The sequence below is a fragment of the Tiliqua scincoides genome, chromosome 2 (assembly GCF_035046505.1).
Source record: "Tiliqua scincoides isolate rTilSci1 chromosome 2, rTilSci1.hap2, whole genome shotgun sequence".
Taxonomy (NCBI): domain Eukaryota; kingdom Metazoa; phylum Chordata; class Lepidosauria; order Squamata; family Scincidae; genus Tiliqua; species Tiliqua scincoides.
Window position 1 is genome coordinate 114,095,490 of NC_089822.1, and position 22,367 is coordinate 114,117,856.

The 22,367-nt window shown below is 46.8% G+C and overlaps 2 protein-coding genes across 7 annotated transcripts in view; one reads left to right on the forward strand and one right to left on the reverse strand.

Moving 5' to 3' along the window:
• LOC136639621 (dynamin-1-like protein) overlaps positions 1-7,062 on the forward strand; it is a 29,552-nt gene extending 22,490 nt beyond the window's left edge. The window contains exons 13-18 of the mRNA XM_066613976.1: positions 2,328-2,417; positions 2,544-2,642; positions 2,728-2,871; positions 3,697-3,806; positions 4,230-4,389; positions 4,914-7,062. Coding sequence (XP_066470073.1) covers positions 2,328-2,417; positions 2,544-2,642; positions 2,728-2,871; positions 3,697-3,806; positions 4,230-4,389; positions 4,914-4,970 — 660 coding nt within the window. The 3' untranslated portion in view covers positions 4,971-7,062. The remainder of the gene's footprint in view (positions 1-2,327; positions 2,418-2,543; positions 2,643-2,727; positions 2,872-3,696; positions 3,807-4,229; positions 4,390-4,913) is intronic.
• IQSEC2 (IQ motif and Sec7 domain ArfGEF 2) overlaps positions 6,740-22,367 on the reverse strand; it is a 171,472-nt gene continuing 155,844 nt past the window's right edge. For 5 of the 6 annotated variants that reach the window (XM_066613970.1, XM_066613969.1, XM_066613971.1 and 2 more), the window contains 7 exons: positions 21,401-21,540; positions 21,172-21,297; positions 19,453-19,552; positions 16,690-16,851; positions 15,112-15,285; positions 13,747-13,796; positions 6,740-13,304 (listed from right to left, as the gene is read on the reverse strand). In XM_066613970.1, coding sequence (XP_066470067.1) covers positions 12,240-13,304; positions 13,747-13,796; positions 15,112-15,285; positions 16,690-16,851; positions 19,453-19,552; positions 21,172-21,297; positions 21,401-21,540 — 1,817 coding nt within the window. In that variant the 3' untranslated portion in view covers positions 6,740-12,239. The remainder of the gene's footprint in view (positions 13,305-13,746; positions 13,797-15,111; positions 15,286-16,689; positions 16,852-19,452; positions 19,553-21,171; positions 21,298-21,400; positions 21,541-22,367) is intronic. The other variant, XM_066613973.1, reaches the window with a different exon arrangement.

Below are 22,367 nucleotides of genomic sequence, written 5' to 3' on the forward strand. Positions count from 1 at the left end.
ATGCTATGTATTTGTTATTGGTGTTGATGAAGATGATAGTATTTAAGTTGTGCCCTATGGCAGTTCAATTTCTTTTCTTTCTCTCTCCTCCTTTTTTCTCCCACCTCCACCCAGATTGCGAATAGCACAGTGTAGTTAAAGGGTTAAGTCTGTGGTTTAAAAACTCTCAGGGAGCTTGAAACCCGCAGTAAGTCTTTGTGGGGGCAGGGGGGAGGCAGCAGGGGCAGGGGGAAGGCTAAACCGGTAGCGGAGCGCGATCTCTCCATTCTCACTTTCCCTGACCTGGGGAGCCCTGGGCTCCCCGCACCCAGGGACGGCTGCTGCAGTGACTGCAGGGTGCACCCCAGCCCCTGCAGCCCCGTCAGAAGGGAAAGTGGAACAATCGTGCTCCGCTTCCGATTTAGCGGAGCGATTGTCCCACTCTCACTTTCCCTGACGTGGGGAGCCCTGCCGAAGGTTGCGCAGGGCTCCCCGCACCCCCGGGAGGCTGCAGGAGGCTTGGGCAATTGTACCCAAGCCCCCGCACCCCCGAGTGGCTGCCTCCTCCCTGCCTCCTGGCTGCTCCCGCCCCTTACGGGGAAAGGGACCAGGGCCCTCAGGCTGGGGTGTCGTGACGCCCCAGTTTGAATACCACTGGGTTAAGTAATTTGTGTTAAATTCAGGATTCATCTTTCAACTGCAGTTAAGGAGGTATTAGCTGCTTTGGGCCTATATTGCTTCAGAATGTAGGCAAGTGGTTGGCTGCTTGACCCTACCCCCATCTTTCCCCCCAAGCAAGTTACAAGAACTCAAACAGGACCATAAACAGCTGGCTTTGCTTGGCTGGTGGAGACAGCTGTCACCCATTGTGGCTCCCGCTCTGTGATCGCCACCCCTGCATGTCTTCATCTGTTTTGTGAGGATATTCATGCACTCATGTGGTTAGATGGAAGAGTATCAACAACTCTTGACATGTTGTGGATACCTCTCCTTGGACAAATGTTTCATGTGAACTGTAGCAAAGTGACTGCTAAGGACAGGTGTGACCTGTGACAAAATCTCTGTGGAGGATTTTCCTTTTGTTGCCACTGCCATGCATCCCCTTGATGTTGCCCGTGTCAGCTGCTATCTGTATCTGGGAGCAGAGCTGGAGCCATTAGTCGTTAGCACATCTCCTGGCAGTCTGCTGGACGTTGCTGCGAGCAGCTCGGAGGACCTGCAGGTTGCGCTCACTGGGACAGGCCTTGTATGCTGCTTGAGCTCTCCTCTTTTCCTTAATGACTGGTCTACCAAGATCCAGGTCTACAGAGCTTGCGTCCTGAGTACACTTCTGTACTGCAGCGAGTCATGGACTCTTCACTCACAACAGGAGAGGAAACTGAACGCTTTCCACATGCGCTACCTCCGACGCATTCTCGGCATCACCTGGCAGGACAAAGTTCCAAACAACACAGTCCTGGAACGTGCTGGAATCCCTAGCATGTATGCACTGCTGAAGCAGACGCCTGTGTTGGTTTGGTCATGTTGTGAGAATGGACGATGGTCGGATCCCAAAGGATCTCCTCTATGGAGAACTTGTGCAAGGAAAGTGCCCTACAGGTAGACCACAGCTGCGATACAAGGACATCTGCAAGAGGGATCTGAAGGCCTTAGGAGTGGACCTCAACAAGTGGGAAACCCTGGCCTGTGAGCGGCCCGCTTGGAGGCAGGCTGTGCAGCATGGCCTTTCCCAGTTTGAAGAGACACTTGGCCAACAGTCTGAGGCAAAGAAGGAAGGCCCATAGCCAGGGAGACAGACCAGGGACAGACTGCACTTGCTCCCAGTGTGGAAGGGATTGTCACTCCCGAATTGGCCTTTTCAGCCACACTAGACGCTGTTCCAGAACCACCACTCAGAGCGCAATACCATAGTCTTTCGAGACTGAAGGTTGCCAAGAATACTATCAACTTATTGGAAACATGTTTAAGATGTATTGGCATGCACATGAATGACATGAAATTGAGGAGAACTGCAGCTATTGAGGAGAACTGCAGGAGAACTGCAGATCATGAAAGCCATCACCAACTGAGAGTTCCAATCATATATAAAATTTAGATAGGATTCAACCTAAACTCTTTAATAGCTGTGCAGTGCTACAGTTCCTTAGGATCTCACAGGCTACGACAACATTTTATGAAGCTATATTGACACTTTATAAGGGGCTCTGCATTATTTTATGGTGCTGTTTGTGGGGTGTGTGTGATGACTCATTTTAACTGGAGTTCTTGCCTTGGAGAACTAGTTTTAGCATCAAAAGTCCAGTTTAAAATTCTTAGGTGTGGGCTGTCATCTTAATTTTCACCCTCAGGAGTTGCTGCGTTTCCCCAAATTGCACGAGGCCATTGTAGAAGTAGTGACGGGGGTCCTTCGCAGGAGGTTGCCTATCACAAATGAAATGGTAATTATGGCTATTTGGTTTTTTGTTTGCTTTTTGCTGTTGTTTTCACTGAAAATGCAGGAATAAAGGCTGTTTCCTGATTCTAGCTACTTAAAGATGAGTGTCTGATCAGTCTCTTTTTCTTAGGTGCACAACCTGGTTGCAATAGAGCTGGCCTATATCAATACCAAGCACCCGGACTTCATTGATACGGCTGTGGTCTCTGCCTCAGTGAGCAGTTGTAAGGTACACCCTCCCCCACCAGACCTTTCGGTTGGTCTTGATGTGTGGAGACCAAAACTCCTTCTCACAGTTCTCTCCACTTGCGCAGAACGAAGCTATTCCAGATGGTACCCGACGATGGAAAAGTGAAAAAGCAGAGGAGCCCGGCACTGATGACAAGCCCAAGGGGTCTTCCCAGACCTCGGTCTATTCCAGCCCCAGCCGGCCCCATGCAGTCAATCTGCTAGACACGGTCAGCTGAGGTTTAAGTTGGGTGGAGAGGGAGGAGAGCGGGGGGGGGGGCTGTCTGCAGGTTGCTATATAACAGGCTGTTATTAGTAGTGAGAGAGGTGGTGCTGATCAGAGGGTTGGTATAGGTGTTATCTGGGCCGTGAACAGCCAGTCTCTGTTCCTGTAGGAGCTTCTGGAGTGCCCTAATTCTGGCGTAGGCAAGTGGTGGCAATAGTGCTGTTGGTGTACATGGCACTTAAGAATGAGATAAAATGGACAGATTCTTCCTCAGAGGAGCTTGCAATCTAAATTTCAGCAAGAGGAGACACAGCTAGGAGTTTACAATCTAATATGCCAAACAAAATTGGTTGCTGTTCCTTCTCTCCCAAGGGTGCCTGAGAACGTGGGCGACGAGGCAAGGCCCAAATAACATGTTGGACCTTAAGCTAGCAGAAACAACAAGTGTTCAGTGCTGCTGGTTTTTTCTTTCGCTGGTCCTAGGAAGAGTTGTGTCTCATGGTGCTGCCTGTAGTGTGGGTTAATGGAGACCATCCTGAACTCAAGAAAGAGGGGAGAAAAGGAAAATGAGGAACTTACCAGTTATGCCTGGAGCAGTATCTTTGACTGTGAGCTACTGGCTTCAGCAGGGCTTCTGTAGTATGTGAGCACAACTTCAACTTTTGAGTGTCCTTGCAGAGGGGAGGAGATCCATGTCCAGATGGATAGGGGAGGGAGGGACAGGGAACAAAACTTTCACCAGCACTCTGAGCAAAGAGAATGGGAATCTAGAGATCTGTTACCATCTCTGGTGGAGTTGCTCACAGCAGCCTTCCCTGCCTCTTCACAGCCCATGCCAGCTGCACGAAAACTGAGCCAACGTGAACAGAGAGACTGTGAAGTCATCAGGCGCCTTATCAAGTCCTATTTCCTCATTGTGCGGAAAAGCATCCAGGACAGGTAACTCTACATGGCAGGGTGTTTATTTTGGGAGAGTATCTGAATTTGGTACCCACTTCTAAAATGTATGTATGTGGTGAGGATGCTTGGTTTAGATCACAGAAAGAGTTACTGGGGTGTGGCGCAAATGTGAATTTCTTTGGGCCATAGCTCAAGATGTTTTGTGCAAGCATGCATGCAACTCTGGATGCTGTCAGGAGGTGACTGGCAGGAGGACCTTAGGTAGGACCTAGGACCAGTGGTAGTCCAAAATGCTTCCTAAAGGGGTGCTGGATTTATCTACCTAGACTTCTAGTAAAGAAGGGAAGAAAAGGCAGTGGTGGGATAAACTGGGTCTTAGCAGAATAGCTATGTGACACCTCCACCTTGTCCAAAGTCTCTCAAGAGCTATTGTTTAATGACACATTTGCTCTGTCCTTATAGTGTTCCAAAGACAGTGATGCACTTCCTTGTGAATTATGTAAAGGACCACCTTCAGAGTGAACTTGTGGGTCAGTTGTACAAGCCTCAGCTCCTAGACTCGCTGCTCACAGAGTCCGAGGACATGGCCCAGCAACGGAATGAGGCTGCCAATATGCTCAAGGTGATGGGGAGAGGAGGGGTGGTCAGGACAGCTGGGGTTTGGCTGTAGACTGTGTTAGTGGTGAGGAGAGGTTCTCCTCTCTGGTGTAGTAGCAGAACCAGTTTACTTCTGAAGCACTGGTTATGTTAGTTTGTGGGAGCGAGCAACTCCAAGTGCTGGCATTGATCTTAAATTCTAAATGGCCTGGCTGTAAGTGGTATACCTCCAGTGCATGCCTGTTGCCTTTTCTAGTTTTAATTGAATGGATGATCTCAAGGACCTGGGCTTGCTAGGGGGAGATAACCACCTTTGTGGCCAGCTTTCCCCTCTTTAAACTCTTGTTCAAATCTCTTATTTTGCAAGCCTTCTAGCCTGGCTTCCATAACTGCTTTCTTTTAAAATCCTTTGCTGTTTTTTTCTTTATTGGGTGCATTTTAATAGCAATTCCTATAGCTTATATGAGAGATTCATAGGTTAAGTTGAGGGGTGTCAAATGTTGGGGCTAAAAATTCAACAAATCAATGAGATTCTTTATCTTCTTGCAGGCATTGCAGAAAGCTAGCCAGACGATCTCAGAGATTCGCGAGACTCAGCTCTGGTGAGAGGCACCCAAGATTTCTGAAAGCTCTATGTGATAGTGCTCTTCACCCAGAGCCACACAGGCATCCATTTCTGAAGCCCACTGAGTCTTAGCTGGTGCCTAGTTGAAAGGGTAAGAGGCTGTGAGCTGGTCTATCACGTTCCAGCTTTGGTATCAAGTATTTAATCATACTTGGTGGCCTGGCCTCTAGGCAGTGTTTTGAAGCCAACATCCTGGATTGAACAAAAGTCTGGTATTCCTCTACTCGAATTGATCACTCATACATTTCATCCTTATGAGTCTGTCTCTATTAAATTGCTGTTATCCACACACTGAATTCCTGTTTTCTGCAGCTGCATCCTTCAGTAGCTGCTGATGGGGCCAGTCTTCATTTATGGCAGCTTTTTTCTCTAGGAACCTCACTTGGGCCACTGTTCTGCCATCTTCAAATCTTGGTGCATTTAGTAGAAGTATGAAGTGAAAACAATTTGTTGCTCATATATGCCTGCCCAAGTATCTGAAGCTGCTGTTTTGTCTATACCTATATAGCTGAATGTCTTGATCTGCCCTACAGCTGAAACCTGAGAAGCCTCTGATTAGATGGAAAAATGAGTACAGGTCACTTTGGATACAGTCAAGGTTTTATCTCATCTGTACAGGTGCTTACAATGCTGGATCTTACCTGAAAGCATATCTTCACTCATGTCTTTTATCCAGGAGTAATGTGCAATAGTGCCACTTTTTTTGGGACCTCCACCATCCTTTGTGCTAGTGGAGGAGAACCGCACAATCCTCAAGTTTGCATGCACCTCTGAGCCAGGGTTGGCTTATAAATTTCATGAAATAACATTTGTGTTAGGTAGTAGGGGTGTGTGTGTGTGTGTGTCATGTTTGAAACTGCATGCTAGAATCTACACCTGTTTTAAGATCTGTTCACTTTGTAGCCACAAGGCCTATTTAAAAAAACAAAAAGAATGTATCTTAGATAGCTTGTACTGTAGTTTCTGCTCTAGATCAGTTCTGCTACATATCTAGCTGGGTTCTTGCACACTGCTTACAAATTGATTTGTGGGCAGCTAGATGATGTACTGGTACCTGTGCTTCCCCAGTGTAATCTTGAAAGAAAGGAACTCCCTGTTCCCATAAAGATGTGTCTTGTGTCAAGGGGTGGGAAACTACCACAGCTGTGGCAAAAGAATCTAAGAGGAAGGAGTAGCCTAGTTGTATGTGGACAGTTCCTGTCCCCCTTTATGGAACTGAATTGGCTTCTGGTCATCTGCTTGTGCCCTGGGGTGGTAGTTTTGCTACAAGCTGGTTTGAAAAAAAAATAAATGGTGCCCCCCTGGTTTACCAGCTCCAGAATTAAGTGATTTTAGATTCACAACTATGCTAATAAATGGCTTATGAGGAAAGCAAATAGAGAGGCTACAGGCTAGCGTCCTTTCAAAACTGAGCAGCTGTGGCTCTTGGGGAGGGGATAGGGTAATGGCCATTGAGGCTGTACCATGTCAGACACTAGATGAGGATATGCATACTTGGATGCTTCTCCACGCATACAGAAACATCCCATGAATGGAAAACTAGCATGGTGGTAGAGGAGTTCTAGCTGAATTTTCCCTGTGCAGCTAGATGATGCAGACCGATTTGATATTTTAAAGAGATACATTCAAGCAGGCACGTCTCTGCTCATGCTTTGATTCAGCTGTCCAACTTGCTGTAGACAATAGAGGAAGTGTGTTAAGAGGATGGGATCTCGCTCACAAAATAGGCAAAAAACACACAAGACATCCCTTTCTTCACACAGCAAGGACGTTTGTTCAATTTATGAAGCATCAAATATACAGGTTTTTTTATATACAACATGGACCAGAGTTGGGGAGAGGGAAGGAAAGGATAAGGAACCAAAAATACAATTGAATTTGGAGACTTTCCAGCCATGAGCTCTGAAAGGAAGGGTGGGGCCCATGTCACAGAAAACACATGGGCCAGAGGCTGCTTACCCCTCCCTTGTAAAGACTGATATTTATAATATATAGTATATACACCAGAATCTCTGTACAGCAACAAACCTGACACAGGAAGTGCAGTGCAAGGTAGGGACAAAGTGCATGCTGGGGGGTGGGGTACAGGGTGGGAAGACCTGACATGGAAGGGGGGGGGAAGCCCAGGACATTGCAGGGTGCAACTAAGAGCAGCTACAGCAAGGAGGCCTAAACCACTACCTGCTTGCAGTTGCAAGCAGGGACTCTCTGGGTTCCCTCACAGGCTGTGGAGTCCAGTCAGTGGAGGGTGATGAAAATGAGGCATGAGTCTCTCAGGCTGGACCTGGAATCAGAGACCCATTAGCCCCCCCCAGAACCCTCAACTAACTGGCCTTTTTTCTCTTCCCCCTCCCCAAAGAGCTAGGAGCCAGAAATACTACCTCTCAGAGCCTGCTTGCTGCACAGCAGTAATTCCTCAACTGTGGGGTGGTATACACTCCTGTGGCATGAAAAAACTGCTAGAGCACAATGAGAAATGTCTTCTAAGTGCCTGTGAGGCTCTAGATAGCAACCAGCCTCTTCAGAAGGCAGGTCACCCTGTCTCGAGATATTCTGTGAAAAAACACGTGACCTACCAGAGTTCAGCTGCTGAGTCACTACTCTGGGGTGCCCTTCCATTTTAATTTAGAAAAATACTGTGCCCTGCTATCAGAGGTCTGGGAGGCACTGCTTTAAAAATTAAGCATTAAAAGAATATCTCTCCTGTTCAAAACTGACATCTTCCTACAAATATACAATCAGGTACCATAACACAGGCACCCCTTCCTTTGAATTAAAAATAAAATAAAAAAATTACACTCAGGCAGCCTTAAGGCAATACCATGTCCCTTTACCAAAGTGCCACAGTCTGGGAGAAGTCCCTTCTCTAACCTTACAAAGCAAGAGAGGCATGGGTGGCTGGCCCAGGTAACACCCTTGGGGAAGGGAGGGCAATGAAGGGTAGGTGGGTCTGGGTGAGTTCATAGGTTTGGTGCAGGGACTATCAGATCCTATCTTTTTCTAGACAGAAAGGAATCAGGAAGTAGGGGTTAAAGTGCATCCGAGCTCCCAAGGAACCAGTGTTGATGTGTGTAGCTTTACTGCCTCTCCCCTATTGTCAGGCAGACACACACTGATAATAAGCTAAAAGAGCAGTTTGGGTCAGAAAGTGACAATTACATCCCACCCCGCCCCTCTGATTTCCCCCACTCTAGTTTGGTGAGAGGATTGGGTTCATACAAGGTCAGGGAATATACAGCCCCCTCCCTTTTAAAATGTGTTCAGTGCAAACCCCACAAGTGGGGTGGGGAGGGAGTAAGAATAGCCCTTTATGAATAAAAACTGAGGGGGCAAGACACATTCCCTCCCCCCACACCATGGTCTGCTCTTTCCCCACCCCTGTGTTCCTTCATGTAAACAGCAGCAACTCGCAACTCTGTGCAAATAATAAAATAACAAGCCTCTCTCACTCCGCAAAATGGCAGGGAACATTGGCACTCCCCTCCCATCTCTACGCCCAATAGTGAAGGGTGGTGGTTTCTCCTGCCTAAGAAGGAAGGCATCAGGAAGAGGAGACTTCCCAAGAATATAAGCCAGTGTTCCCCAAACTATGCTTTGGGGCCCACCAGTGGATCACAAAAAGTTTTTGAAACTTTAAAAAAAAAACAAAAAACACCTTTGCAAGCACTCTTGCCCAGTTTGCAGAAGAAATTTGTAAGCTAGTATGAAGTAATCTTCATGCCCCCGAATTAAAATGTCACATTTTCTAATTTTATCTAGAAATTGGTATGCCATGGATCATGTGTGAAACCAGTTTCAGCCTTTTGTCTAGCCTGAAAGTCCCTAACTGCACAGCTTGCTCTCCAGTTCAGCCTTCTGGGTACCCTGGAATGACTGTAAAGGCTTGGGGGAAACGATCCTTGAATTCCATTTCTAGGTAGAGTCTAGCAAATGTCCACACACACACACAAAATACATAGGGTGCCTAGCAGCCTTGGGAGCACAGGACCCCACTTATTATTTAATAATTTATTAATTATTATTAATAAATAAAATATTTCTTTCCAGATCTTTTTTTTTTTGCTTAGTAGATCATGATAGATTTTTCACTTTTAAAAGAGGGTCCTTGGGATCATTAGAAAAGATATTAAGAATAAAACAGCTAATATTATAATGCCGCTGTACAAATTGATGGTAAGGCCACACCTGGAGTATTGCATTCAGGTCTGGTCGCCACATCTCAAAAAGGATATACTGGAAATTGAAAAAGTGCAAAAGAGAGCAACTAAAATGATTACTGGACTGGGGCACCTTCCTTATGAGGAAAGGCTACAGCGTTTGGGCTTCTTCAGCTGAGAAAAGAGGCGTCTGAAGGGGGACATGATTGAGACATACAAAATTATGCATGGGAAGGATAGAGTGGATAGAGATGCTCTTTTCCCTCTCACATAACACCAGAACCAGGGGACATCCGCTAAAATAGAGTGTTGGGAGAGTTAGGCCAGACAAAAGAAAATATTTCTTTACTCAGTGTGTAGTTGGTCTGCAGAACCCCTTGCCACAGGATGTGGTGATGGCATCTGGCCTAGATGCCTTTAAAAGTTGATTGGACAAATTTCTGGAGGAAAAATTCATTATGGGTTACAAGCCATGATGTGTATGTGCAACCTCCTGATTTTAGAAATGGGCTATGTCAGAATATCAGATCTGGTGGAGTAGATGGACCTATGGTCTGATCCAGCAGGGCTGTTCTTATGTTCTGGTGCTAAAAGATTTGGGAAGCACTGATGAAAGCTGTTCTTGGTAGTTGTTGCAGACTGGAGCGAAAAGTGTAGTGGAGCTATCCTGGAAACCACACAGGCATGCAGATTTGAGGCAGTAGTTTGCCCAAGTGGTGTGCATCACGGACCATACCAAGAGCCTTTTACCATGTTGAATCTCATAGGGACTCAGTACCTGTGCTTCTTCCCCTCAAAAACCTGGGGGTGGGGGAAAAAGAGGCATCTGTAGAATCAGGCATCAGTGGAGTTGCCCAGCTCATATTTTCAGCATAAGGTCTAACATACCACAACTAAAAGTGGGGCAGGAGCAGCTCCTTCCATATTGGTCCAGAAAGCGCATGGAGACACATCTTATTAATTAAACAGGTCGCCCTACTTCATTCATATGCTTATCAGCTGCAACTGGTTAAGGGTGAACTGGATTGCTGGAGCAGCTCCTTTGTTGATAATGTCCAATGAAGATTTCAGTGCAAAGCTAACATTTGCCTGCCCTCTCTCCTGCCAAGAGACCAAGTGTGAAAGTGATGCCACCCTCAGGCCACAAGCAGCAGTGCTGCTCTGAGAAGGTACCCACATTTTAACTACTGTGCTAGTTTAAACATTCACATTTGCTACTTGGAGGTGTTAGAAAAATGTTAGAGCCACCCCCTTCCCGCCTTAGGCGGGTCTGGGTCGAACAGTTCACTGTAAAACAGCTAAACGTCCAAAAACAACCTCCTAAATCGCTACAATGTAGGCATAGAATATATTAAAGGCCACTGAGTAGTAGAACAGCAATGGGAAAGGCTTATGCTAATAGCCCACAGGAATTGAGAATAGCTAAGCAGGGGTTTCCCGCCTTTTTTACAGAGTGACCCTTATGGGACTAGGAAATCCTGAGGTGAATGCCTGGGTCAACTGTCATTCATATGATATACATCAAAGAACTGCTAGAAGGGTCCAAGCTCACTGTATAAAAGGGAAGTAAAAACACTATTCAGGACTCTGTACTATGGAACTGAAGCTAGGGAAAGAGATACTTATATGCTGGACCATTGGTCTAATCATCAGACTCTAATGGACTGATGCCCTGCTTTGTTCTGTTTATTACTGCCTGTTTTATTCAATTGCATAAGTTTATGCTTATTCTATGCTGTACCCCTTTTCTCCTTTTAGTAAATTCCTTGTTGTGTTAATGTAGCTCCTGCCTTGTGTCATCTCATTTTGCCTGCCAACAAAATACAGTCCATGCACAAACCATCCAAGGGCATGGACCCAGTCTTTGGGCAACAGAGGGAAGGAGAATTCTAATCTGGAATGCTATAAAACTGGGCAAACAGATACTTGAAAAAGTTGTTTCATCATTCCTAACAGAAAGAAATACTATTTGGGCAGGGCTGATAAAACAGCCACTTGCTATGTAAATGAGACAAAAGGGAGGCAGCCTTTGGGACCACCCACCACTTGACTAACATTTCACAGAAGGTCCTTAATTTTGATGCAAGTGGGCAAATGTCTGCACACAGAGCAACTCCAAGAACAAAATAAATGGCAGCCACCTTGGCCCTGTTTGCAGCGGTGCCTTTGCAGGAAAAGGACAAGCATACGGAAGGTGCAGAATCAACTCTATGGCTCATTCTACATGTTTCGAACCTTCACACGGAACAAACCGTCTGCAGATGGATGCTGGAATGTACTTCATGCAAAAAGCAGAAGGAATTATTAAATTCTTCCTGGACTGTACTACTCCAGACTGCTGGGAAGAAGGGATTGCACAGATAAAGGCTTTGCCATAAAGAAAAAAAAATTGCTGCAGACACAGAACTAGTATTTCAGGGAGGCCAGGCTAGGCCTTTCTCAGTTGACATTATGCGCAGAAATACTTTTAATATGGAGGAGCATTCAACCATGCAAATCCATCACTGCCTTCAGTCTGATGCAATACCGTTCAGGAACAATTTTAGCCATTCATGTGAACTAGGTATGCACATGGGCTATGATTATCTCCTTATGACTAGAGGAAAAAAACAGGAAAATCTTGCATATGTGGTAATACCCGCCCCACCAGCCCAAACATAAAGAAGTTTTGCCTTCCCCTGCACCACAGCTTACTTTTTTTAAACACCTGCTTTACAAAAAGTCATCATACCATGGTAGGCACCCCTTTTCTAACAAGTAGGGGAGCCACCTGCAGGGGAGGGGAAAGAGGTGGAGCCCCTAGCATCATAGCCAAGTGTGAAGCTGGTGCCACCCTCAGGCCACGAGCAGTGTTGCAGGTCCCGATTTCTTCCTTCTGGTGTTGGTCCAAGGGATGCCCTTTCTCAGTTCTGATTCTGGGAAAAGAGGGAGGGGGTATGGAGTGGGAAGGAGGAAGGGGGAATGGCCGTAAAAGTCTAGACACCCTCCTGACTTTTGCCTGTGCCCTACCACTTCAGTTGGGATGGTGGAGACCCCTAGCTCTGTTATTTATATATTTATATCTACCAGTTTGCCCCATTACAGTGGTTTTCCTCACACAACGGTGCTAATTCTGTTGACTGGCTTCGGTTTGGGATTAGGGGGTCCTTGAGAGGACATGGCTTGAGGCCCCCCCTGGTGCATGGGGATGTGCTGGGGTAGTGGGGATGTTGGTGCAGCTGGAGAGTGAGGGCTGAGGGGTGTGTGGGGTGATGGAGGTGGGAGTGGTGGGTAGGAAGGGTGGGGGGGAATGGGTGAATGAGGCGGGGGCATCGGGGGCTGGCCATGATGTTGCTGAGGAGCATGGCCATGATGAATGGGGTAAGGCCCCACCCCAGGGGGTGGAGGAGGCCGCTGCAAGAGCTGTGGAGGGTGATGGCTGAAGATAAAGTGCTTTGGCGCCTGCTGCCTGTGTAAGGTATGTTGCCCACTGCCCCCTGTTTGATGAAGTTGCTGAGGGTATGTATGTGCCAGGGCATGCTGGGGGGCAGGGCTGTAGAGTGGAAGTGGGGAGGTAGGCTGGCGCCCATGAGGGAAGGGGGGGTGCTGGGCAGCTGCAGCAGCAGCAGCCATTTGGTGGGCACGTTTCTGCTGGCTGGGCCGGCCCAGAGTATAGTGGTGGTGAGGCTGTGGAGTGGGGAAGGCTGGAACAGCCTGCTTTTGAGGGGGGGCCGAGAGAGGGGGCTGCTGGGAGTGGTGGAAGCGCTGGACATGGGGTGGCAATGGGTTAGAAGGCAGGGCAAGTGGTGGTGGCGGTGGGGCTGGCTGCTGTGGTGGAGGGGGCTGTTGAGGATAGGGAGGTGGAGGCTGGGCAGAGGGACCATGGCAGTACTGGGCATGTAAGGCCTGCAACTTGGACTGACCTCCATCAGGCAGGGATGGGTGGCTGTGATGAGGGTGATGCTGGGGAAGATGGTGATGGGATGAAGATGCTGAAGAGGAGGAAACTGAAGCCTGACTGGGGGGTGTCTGAAAGGGGCCTTTCCCACGCTTGCTGCCAAAAAGGGAACCCAGAAAAGATGATGAGTTTGAAGGGGGGCGAGGTTGAGGCTTGTATTCCTCAGGAGGAGGTGGTGGCGGCACTCTCTGGTGGGGCCGTGGGCTGCTAATAATAGACCCCTGGAGAGGACATAAAGCAGGAGGGGGAAAGGAAAAAAAGAAAGAGAAGAAAGGAATCAGAAAGAGACAGAAAGAAAGGAAAGAAGACGGGGCATTAGACATTTGGCTTCTATAACCCTCCTTTTCCTCTGGGGTTAGGACTCTTCTTAAAAGTTATTTCAAAGAAGACCAGAATTGCTGCCTGCCTGAAGAAGGGCTGGCCTTAGCTAAAACAAATGCATGCTGGGAAGTTGGCCAACTCTGTTGCACTAGAGAAGTGAATCCTACATGCTTTGGATCTCTGTGCCTCCCTCTGCTGGGGGCAGGGATGGAGGCAGACACAGAAGAAGAGAGAGAAGAGAGAGGCTGCAAGGCAGAGACAGCAGGAAGGGATGGAGCAACCCCATCTGTGTCCCTCCCCCCTCCCTCCCACGCCTAGCTCCCTCTCCTCCAACCCACTTACTTCAATTGTGCTGTCCAAGGATCCCACGCTGTTACGGCGGCCACGCTTGCCTGCAACAGAGCAGGGATTAGCGAGACCTGAATCCCCCTCCCTTTTTAGCCAACACTCCCAACTTTGACAGGGGGAAGCGGGACCCCAGATCAAGAGCCCCATCCCCATCCCCAATCCCATGAAGCAGAGCAACAGAGCAGAGGCAAAGTTCACAGAAGACAGAGGAAAAACAGAGAGTGTCTCGCCCCTGTTCAACTTCAGTCCCATGCAATGCAAGCAATATGTTAGGTAGACATACGGATCAGGGTGTCCTCTGCTGCTATGAAATTATCTGGGTCAGAGCATGCAGTTGTCCTCTCCTATTTAATAACTACACCATCCCAAGCACCATTGCATTTCTTCATCACGTGGTAAAGCTGGCTCCATAGAATAAGAGAGATATCCATCCACCAGCAAACACCAAACCCTGCCCCCACTCCAATAAATTCATGCAACCCAAAATCCCAGCGCTCCATATTATGGTTGAGGGATGAGAATTAAAAAGGAGGGGAGAAGCTGGAAAGGAATTACTCTGTCAAGTTTTGTTTCAGCCTCAAGAGGGAGCAAAAAAAAATCACATTCTAGAAATTAGTGGATCACCTAGCTTTGGTTCCACTTCAAAAATGTTTCAGTAGAACTGATCTTTTAAAATCTGGATTCCACTAAAACACATGCACCAAAAGGTCAGTTTATACATTCAGCAGAATTGAATGGAAAAGTTTTTTTCTAGACTGTACTACTCAGATTACAAGAGATGGTAAGTATTCCATCTTTGAATGATTCCCCTTTAAAAAAAACAAAAACTCCATACAATTGGAAACCTAGCATGTCAGAAAAGTTCAGCCTAGCATTCTCCCTAACATGCTATTTTTCTATGCACTGGAATTTTCTCCGTTCCCTGTCCCAGCACAGCATTCAAACAGGCAGCCTCACCAAGGCTAGATAAATCTAGACAAGCTTTTCAGAATTTTGTTGAATATATAAAGTGGCCCAAATTTTGAAATCCAGAGGATTCTGGAATGGTTCTGCTAGGCTTCACCATATGCACATTGTGCACGCCTTCAGTTACTTGCTACATTAGAAGCCTCCAGGCCATGTCTGACTTGACCTAGCACAGGCTGTGGATCTTAAAACCTATCAAAAATTCCAGTTCATGCAAAAGAGGGCCATGTCCTTTTACAATTCTCACCATACATTCTTATCAGCATCAATCCAGAAATTGAGGGTCCATCGACACTTACACCCCCACTTCAAGCCTACCAGGCTTTCTCCTGCCCTGCTTCCCAGTCCTGGAACCATGGAAAGAACCCAGAGTCCTGAACCCTAGTCCCTCACCAGCATCAGAGAGATCACGGAGGGAGCTGCTGAGGGCACTGCGCTTCAGCCCTTCTCCCACTGTGTAGGCATCCTCCAGGCTGCTGCGAGTCAGTGTCCCATTCACTGTGTCCTTGGGTCCGGAGGAAGGGGAGGCATTGGGGCGCATCACCCCTTTCTGCTTCTCCAATTCCGCTGTGGGGGAGGAAAGAAAAGGACAAGACTGTTGAATGCACCTTCCCCCGTCAGGATCACAGGCAGGGCCTGCTTGTATTTGCATTAGCATCCAAATTCTGTGAGCAGAAATAATAAATACAACAAACATTTGCAAAACTGTTTCTAAAACAGGTATCTTAGAGATCGCCTGCTCCCGTACAATCCGGCTCGCCCTCTCAGGTCATCAGAGAAGGCCTTTTTACAAATGCCGCCTAGGGAGGTACGTGGGGCGGCTGCAAGAAATAGGGCCTTCTCAGTAGTGGCACCAAGGCTATGGAACTCCCTTCCCCTTGACTTAAGAATGGCTCCGTCTCTTGAGACCTTTCGGCAAGGCCTGAAGACCCTTCTGTTTAAACAGGCCTTCTGAGTTCTCGGCCTTTTAACATCTTTTAATATTTTTTACAGGCCTGATTCTTTTATGACTTGCTGCTGCTCTATGCTCTTTTTACCTATTTTTTTTACTCTGTTTTTTATGATGTGTTAATATGTTTTTATTTGTTTTTAAATTGTTTTTAATATGTTGTAAGCCGCCTTGAGTCCCTTCGGGGAGAAAGGCGGGGTAAAAATAAAGTTATTATTATTATTATTATTATTATTATTATTATTATTATTATTAAAACATTTGACTGTGGAGCTTGCCTGGATGCGTCTTGCCTGTGGCATCTTGCCTGGATGCCTTTAAGAGGGGATTGGACAAATTTCTGGAGGAGAAGTTCATTATAGGTTACAAGTCATAGTAGGTATGTGCAAGCTCTTGATTTTAGAGGTAGGCTGCCTCTGATTGCCAGATGCAGGGAAGGGCACTGGGACACAGGTTGTGTCTGTTGCGTTGTGTGCCCAAAATCCCTGGGGCATTTTGGTGGGCCACTGTGAGATACAAAAAGCTGCACTTGATGGGCCTTTGGCCTGATCCAGCAGGGCTCTTCTTATGTGTTCTTATGAGCTCTATGGAGCATAAATGTGTTGCTGTCTGATCACTGAAGGCCTGCTGAATGCCCCCAACTTTATCTCAGAACTTTCCAGCAGCAAGTGCCCATTCATTTTCAAACACACTTCTGATGAAGCCTAGAATCACGAACTAGTACTACATATTATGTAGTTAAATGTGCAGAATACACACAGCAGTGCTCTCAAAAGATTTTTTCCTCTCTTACATCCCTCAGAATAGCCATTCAATTACCTGGATTTGGGATTCTCTTTCAAAACTTAGTTGGTTATCTTCAGTTTACCCAAGAACCTCCTGGGCTAGTGACATTCTTTACCAATTATACTGTCTCCACTGTAGTGTGTATCAGCATTCTCCACCCTTCATTTCAGCCCCAACCTACTGTCCTGCTTTGCACCCCCTCATCTGCAGACCCCCCACCACCACCAATCACTCACATTCCACACGGTATTTCTCCATCTCTTGTACTTCAGCAATGGATTCCCTCAGGTCACTGGTGAAGCGCAACCGGTCCTGCAGGCTGGGAGCGTTGAAGATGATCAAGACTTTCCTTTCCCCTCCAGGAACAGCCGAGAGCAGCTTGATCCCAAACTGGTAATCTGAACAGAAGAGAGTCAAATGGTGGGTGAATGTGGGTTCTCTCCCATTCAGGGAGGACAACTGAATGGTGAGAATATTGAGCTGGGTTTACTCTGAGAGGTGGTCAGATGGCTCTGACCACAGACAGATAGGAATAGTGGAAGGGTCATGACATTTGTCCAGTTGGCCTGATGCAGGAATAGAATGAGTTCAGGGGGCTATAGTTCTTACTTGGCTGACAGCACAACATCAGAGTGAATACAAGTGTCTATGGAACAAATATTGAGAAAGATGAGAAAAAATGCCAAGTACTATTGCCAAGAAATGCCAAGACCTCAGTATCTGCAGGGGTTTGATTCTGGGACTCCCTGCTGATACCAAGTATTCAAGTTCCTAAAATGGCATAGCACTGTGTTTGTAGATGGCAGAATTTAAGACTCAGAGGCTGCCTGCCTGAGTGATGTACTGGCTTGTGCTGGCTATTTGCATCTCTGCAGGAGGGAGCTGTTGGGAAAAGCAGAGAGAATAGCAAGGCCAGCCAAAGCAGAAATTGCACAGGGTGAACTTTGCTAGCGGGGGGGGGGGGGAAGGAAGGAGTTTTTTTCAACCTGCAGTTGTACTGTGTTTATAGATGGCAAGCTTTAAGCCATATCTGCCCAATGCATATATGCAACAGGGATCAAATGTGTATACCTGTGGACTGGGCAGAAATGGATTAAGACCCAGCAGCAGCCTGCCTGCTTGCCTGCATGACATGTACAGGAGGGAGAGAGGCCAGCCAAAGCATGAAATGGCACAGGGTGGGCTGGGGAGGAGGAAGGAGGAAGCAAAGGGTTTTTTAAAAAAATACAGTGTTCAGGTGAGGTGAGTCAAGTCTGTGGATTAAGGCTCCCGACCTGTATTTATATAGCACTCTTCATGTACATAGTGCTTTACATAGAATGAGAAGACAGGTTCATGCTCTGAAAGGCTTACAATCTACCATTGATACTCACCTATACAGGGAAAAATTTGTGCCCCCAAATCCCCCATGAACCTCGCCCTCGTGTTTATCTCCGCAATCATCCAGGTAGACGGACAGGGCAAGGGGGCTATCCGCACCCAGGTGGGGGGAGAACTCTGTAGGACGATGGGCAATGGTACCTCCTCCGTGCGGGGGTGGGGTTCCCAGTAGCTGTGCCTCCCGCCTGCCTGCACCCGGCCAGTCCAGAGGAGTCCTGGAGGAGGCAGGGTGAACCTCCAACATCCTGCCAGTCGGCGCTCACCCGTGTCCCCTCAGAGCCTCCCACATGCACTCCCCATGTAGTCCTGCCACCTGCGAGGGCAGAGAGCAGAGCGGAGGCATCCTGACAGCTGCCGCCACCAGACTAATGGAGGGAGGGAGCACATGGGGAGTCCTGTGCTGCCCTCTCTCGAGTACGTGGCTGCAGTTGCAGTGGACAGGGAGGGAGGTGTGCTGCACCTGCACCGGGAAGCACCTGGCAGGGACACCCCCTGCGCTCTCTCTGCCCTCCGTCGGTCTGGCAGCAGTGGCGGTAGCAGCCAGGGTGGCCCCGCTCCGCTCTCTGCCCCCCGCAGGCAGCAGGACTGTGATGGAGAGTCAGCACCGGCTGGCAGGCAGCCCCCCCCCACCAACCTGCCTCCTCAAAGGCTCCTCCATTCCTGGTGCAATGGGGGAACCGGCTAGGTGCAAGTGGGCAGGAAGCGTAGCTGATGGGAAACCCGCAGGAGGCCTGGGGGAGGTGCCACTGGCCATCCTCCTGCAAGGGTCTACTTCTGAGTAAATCGGGTTGCAGCTATGTGCAGCTGCACTTGGTCAGTGATTCATTGTTGCTCATCTCTCTGCTGTGAATTGAATTGCACACTCCCAGTTATGTGTTCTAAGTTGTACGTTCTATGTAGAGCCTCTGGATTAAGGCAGCAGGCACCTTAAATGAGGATTTGATTAATGGTTCGACTGATATTCTGTTTCCAGTGCACTTAGAGACCAGTCCTAGGCTTGTCTACTCAGATGTAAGTCCCATTAAAGTCAATGGTGCTTACTCCCAGGAAAGTGTGGATGGGATTGTGGCCTTACTCTGATAGTGTATACAAAAAGGTTGTGAAGAATATAATTTTAAAAGCTAATGAATAAAAATGCATCCTATGATCTATGAGATAGATCATAGCTTTTAATAAATTAGAGCCTGTTTTAATACTGTTTTTGCTATGCTATGTACACATACTATGTATGTATACTGTACTCTTAATACTATTTTTTAAAATAAATTAGAGACTGTACAGTTCTTAGGTAACAATTACTAGTAGGATATTTTTCAGGATCTGGCCTCAGATAAAATCAGACAAAATGAGTCAGACTTGCACACCCCTCTAAGTTTAACCCCCGACTTATGCAAGGGTCTTAGAAAATTCCATGATTTTTTTTTTTGGCTCAAGACCTGCCCTCGACTTATCTGTGAGATCGGCTTATGGCCGGGTGTCTGCTGTGAATGCTGGCGATCTAAACCTAAGGGACGCAACAGAGAAGGGACCTCTGGCAGTGTCTCATATTGATCAAGTCCAGAGCAGGGACAACAACAAAACCACTAGGTTTCTGCATCAAAATCAGTAATGACACTCACAGGAATTCTGGAAAAGCTGCAACTGCATCTCGACAAGAGGGAAGCTTTGGCGAAAACTGTAGGTCACAAGTATCTTCTTCTTCTGGAATATCTTTGTTACCTAAACATTATGTCACATGCAGGGGAAGAGAAGAGGATCAACAAGGGGGAAAAAAGTTGTACTTTCACTTCCTAAGGAGTATGCTTTCACTTCCATAGCCATTAACTCTTGGGATCCCACTCCTCTTCCAAATCTGGAGCATCCTCAGTGGCATTGCTGGGGGGTGCGGAGGGTGGAGGTCACACCAGGTGATGAGCATGGGGGGGTGACACCACTTCCCACCAAAATTTTTAAAATATTGGTAGTTTTGAATAATACCATAATGTTATATATCAATCAATGTATGATTTCATGTAGGATGCAATGAAAACAAACCACGCTGAAATATCGTTATTCTATCAAACATTATAGCCAAAAATTTAGCAGGGGTATGGTGATAACACATCACCACTTCCACCACTAGGGGCACTGCCCCACTCACTACATGGGAGGAGGTCCATCATAGGGGTGACACATTGGCCTCCAACGCCAGGTGGTGCAAACCCTAGTGACGTCACTGATCATCCTAAACCCAGTTAAGACATCATTTTATCTTATCTCATGTTCAGAGAATCATGAAACAAAACAAAAACTACAAAACACAAGCAGGTTGATTTTCAACTACTGCAGTAGAATAGTATCTGCCTATCTGGATGCCATGCTGCTCCAACAGTAACCCCAGAGGTTGGGAAAATGATGCAATTCCTTCTTTGTCAGTTCCCAGGGTAAGAGAAATATTGCCCTAAAATAGGAACCATGCAATTTACCCAACCCACACAATTCTTTCCTACAGGTATTTGAAGAGCAGAGTGAGGGCAGCAATCCTAACCCACTTTCCAGCACCGACATAAGGGCAATGCAGCTCTGAGGTAAGGGAACAAACATTCCCTGACTTTGAGGAGGCCTCCATGAGTGACACCCAATTGTAGGATGCAGCACGTGTCCCATTGCTGGAAAGTTGCCATATGCCAGTGCTGGAAAGTTGGTTAGGATATGGGTCTTAGCCATACACAAGCAACTCAACTCCAGTGCCACTTTGTAAAAATTGGTCCTGAAGACACAATCCAAGAGTTCTGGGTACTAAATTGAAACAAGGTTTCTTTACATTATACATACATCTGAGTTTCCACTGTATTGGCACTCAGAAGCAAATATCTGTTGAACAACCATGTATTTTTCACAGCTGCACTCACAGAATTTCATTTTTCTCACAGAAAAATTCATTTCTCTTCACAGCATGGCTATACTGGCACACAGAAAAATTTATTAGGCGTTATGTCAGTTTCATGAATGAACTGGTCTCCTGCATCAAGATGGCCCTCACCTACAAGACCACAGCTGCCAAGTAACATTCACTGTAGTGTAAGTCAGAGCCAGGAGTGAAAGGGAAACAAGCAAAGACGTAAAGGGCACTTTGGTGCTAAAAACTTCTGTTCAGTTTATGTGTAATGGTCTTCCCCCCCCCCCCAAGGAATCCTGGGAATTGTACTTTGGCAAGGGTGCTGAGAATGTCTTTGTCCAGGCTTGTTAAAGCAGTTTTATGATCTGAAGGCATATATGCTAGGAAGAGTTACCTCTAGATTCTGTCTTACCACTAAAGAACCCAGGAATCCTAGTTCCCTTCCCTACCATCTCCTTACCACTAAAAGGTCATTGAAGAGAAAGACCTCCCGCTGGTGCAGACCAAGCCTTTGAGGCCGGTTGGGGTCAGGTACTTCATAGAGTTGACAGCAGCAAACCAGGCGCCTGTGGGGCAGTGAGAGGACCTGGGTGGAGTCAATAGGAAGAGTGCATTAGGAGCAGAACTGAAAAGAGAAGAAAGCCCTTAGCAAGCTCCAAATCCTTCCCACAAAGGCCTCTTTGTCTCACCGGCTTTTTGCCCACTATCATGCGCTCAACTGCCTGGACCTGAGATACGTGGTCATCATTGGTACGCAACTCTCGATTCTGAATCCGCTGGTAAATTCCAACTAGGAGGTCACGGGGGATGTCCTCACCATTATCCACGCCTAAGCAGGAAATGAAAAAAAAAAATTTATTGAAAACAGATTATGGAGACAAATTGGGTCAGATTTAGCCTGTTGAGAAATCAACAACAATAATATTTAGAATGTACATAGCGATTTAAGAATTTTCAAAGAGCTTCCCATAAATGTAATGTTCAGTAATGTTCACAATAGACAAGGAAGTTATTCTAGTATTATCATCTCTACACTGAAGCATGGGAACCGAGACTGAGGGAATAAAGATTTCCTAAAATCACCTTGAGGGGAGACTTGAATCAAGATTCTAGATCTCTTAGAAAATTCTCACTGGTATTTTAGGTCCATGATTCTTTCAATGAAGAAATGTCTAGAACTATTACCAAACATTTATATAAGAACCAAAAGGCATCGTATCCGGCGTGCTGGCCATTTCATTTCACAGAAACAAAATGGTTCCTGCTCAGGTCTAATGAATCTAACAAATCTGTAAAGCACTGCATTCCACTGTTGGCAAAGGAAAGCCAAGAACCGTGAGCACAAGCTGGTCTTCAGCTTGATTAACTGTGGCTAGCTATTCAAGTCTAAATTTGTCCGTGTTTTGCTGACAGAATGAACAGCACCATTCATTTCCTGTAAGTAAAGGAATTCTGATGGTAATGGTAGGAATTAAGAATTGTCTTAATTTCTGCTTCTAGTTTAACTTCATATCCATTTCCCCTACTGGCTCAGACTAATGATAGCCCCAGTGAATTTTTAACTCAGGTTAACTACCATGGATTTCCTTTTCCTTTTCCATTCCATCTGAATGTTCATGATTCCCAAAGTGTAAGGTCTTGCCTCTGAAGTCCCAA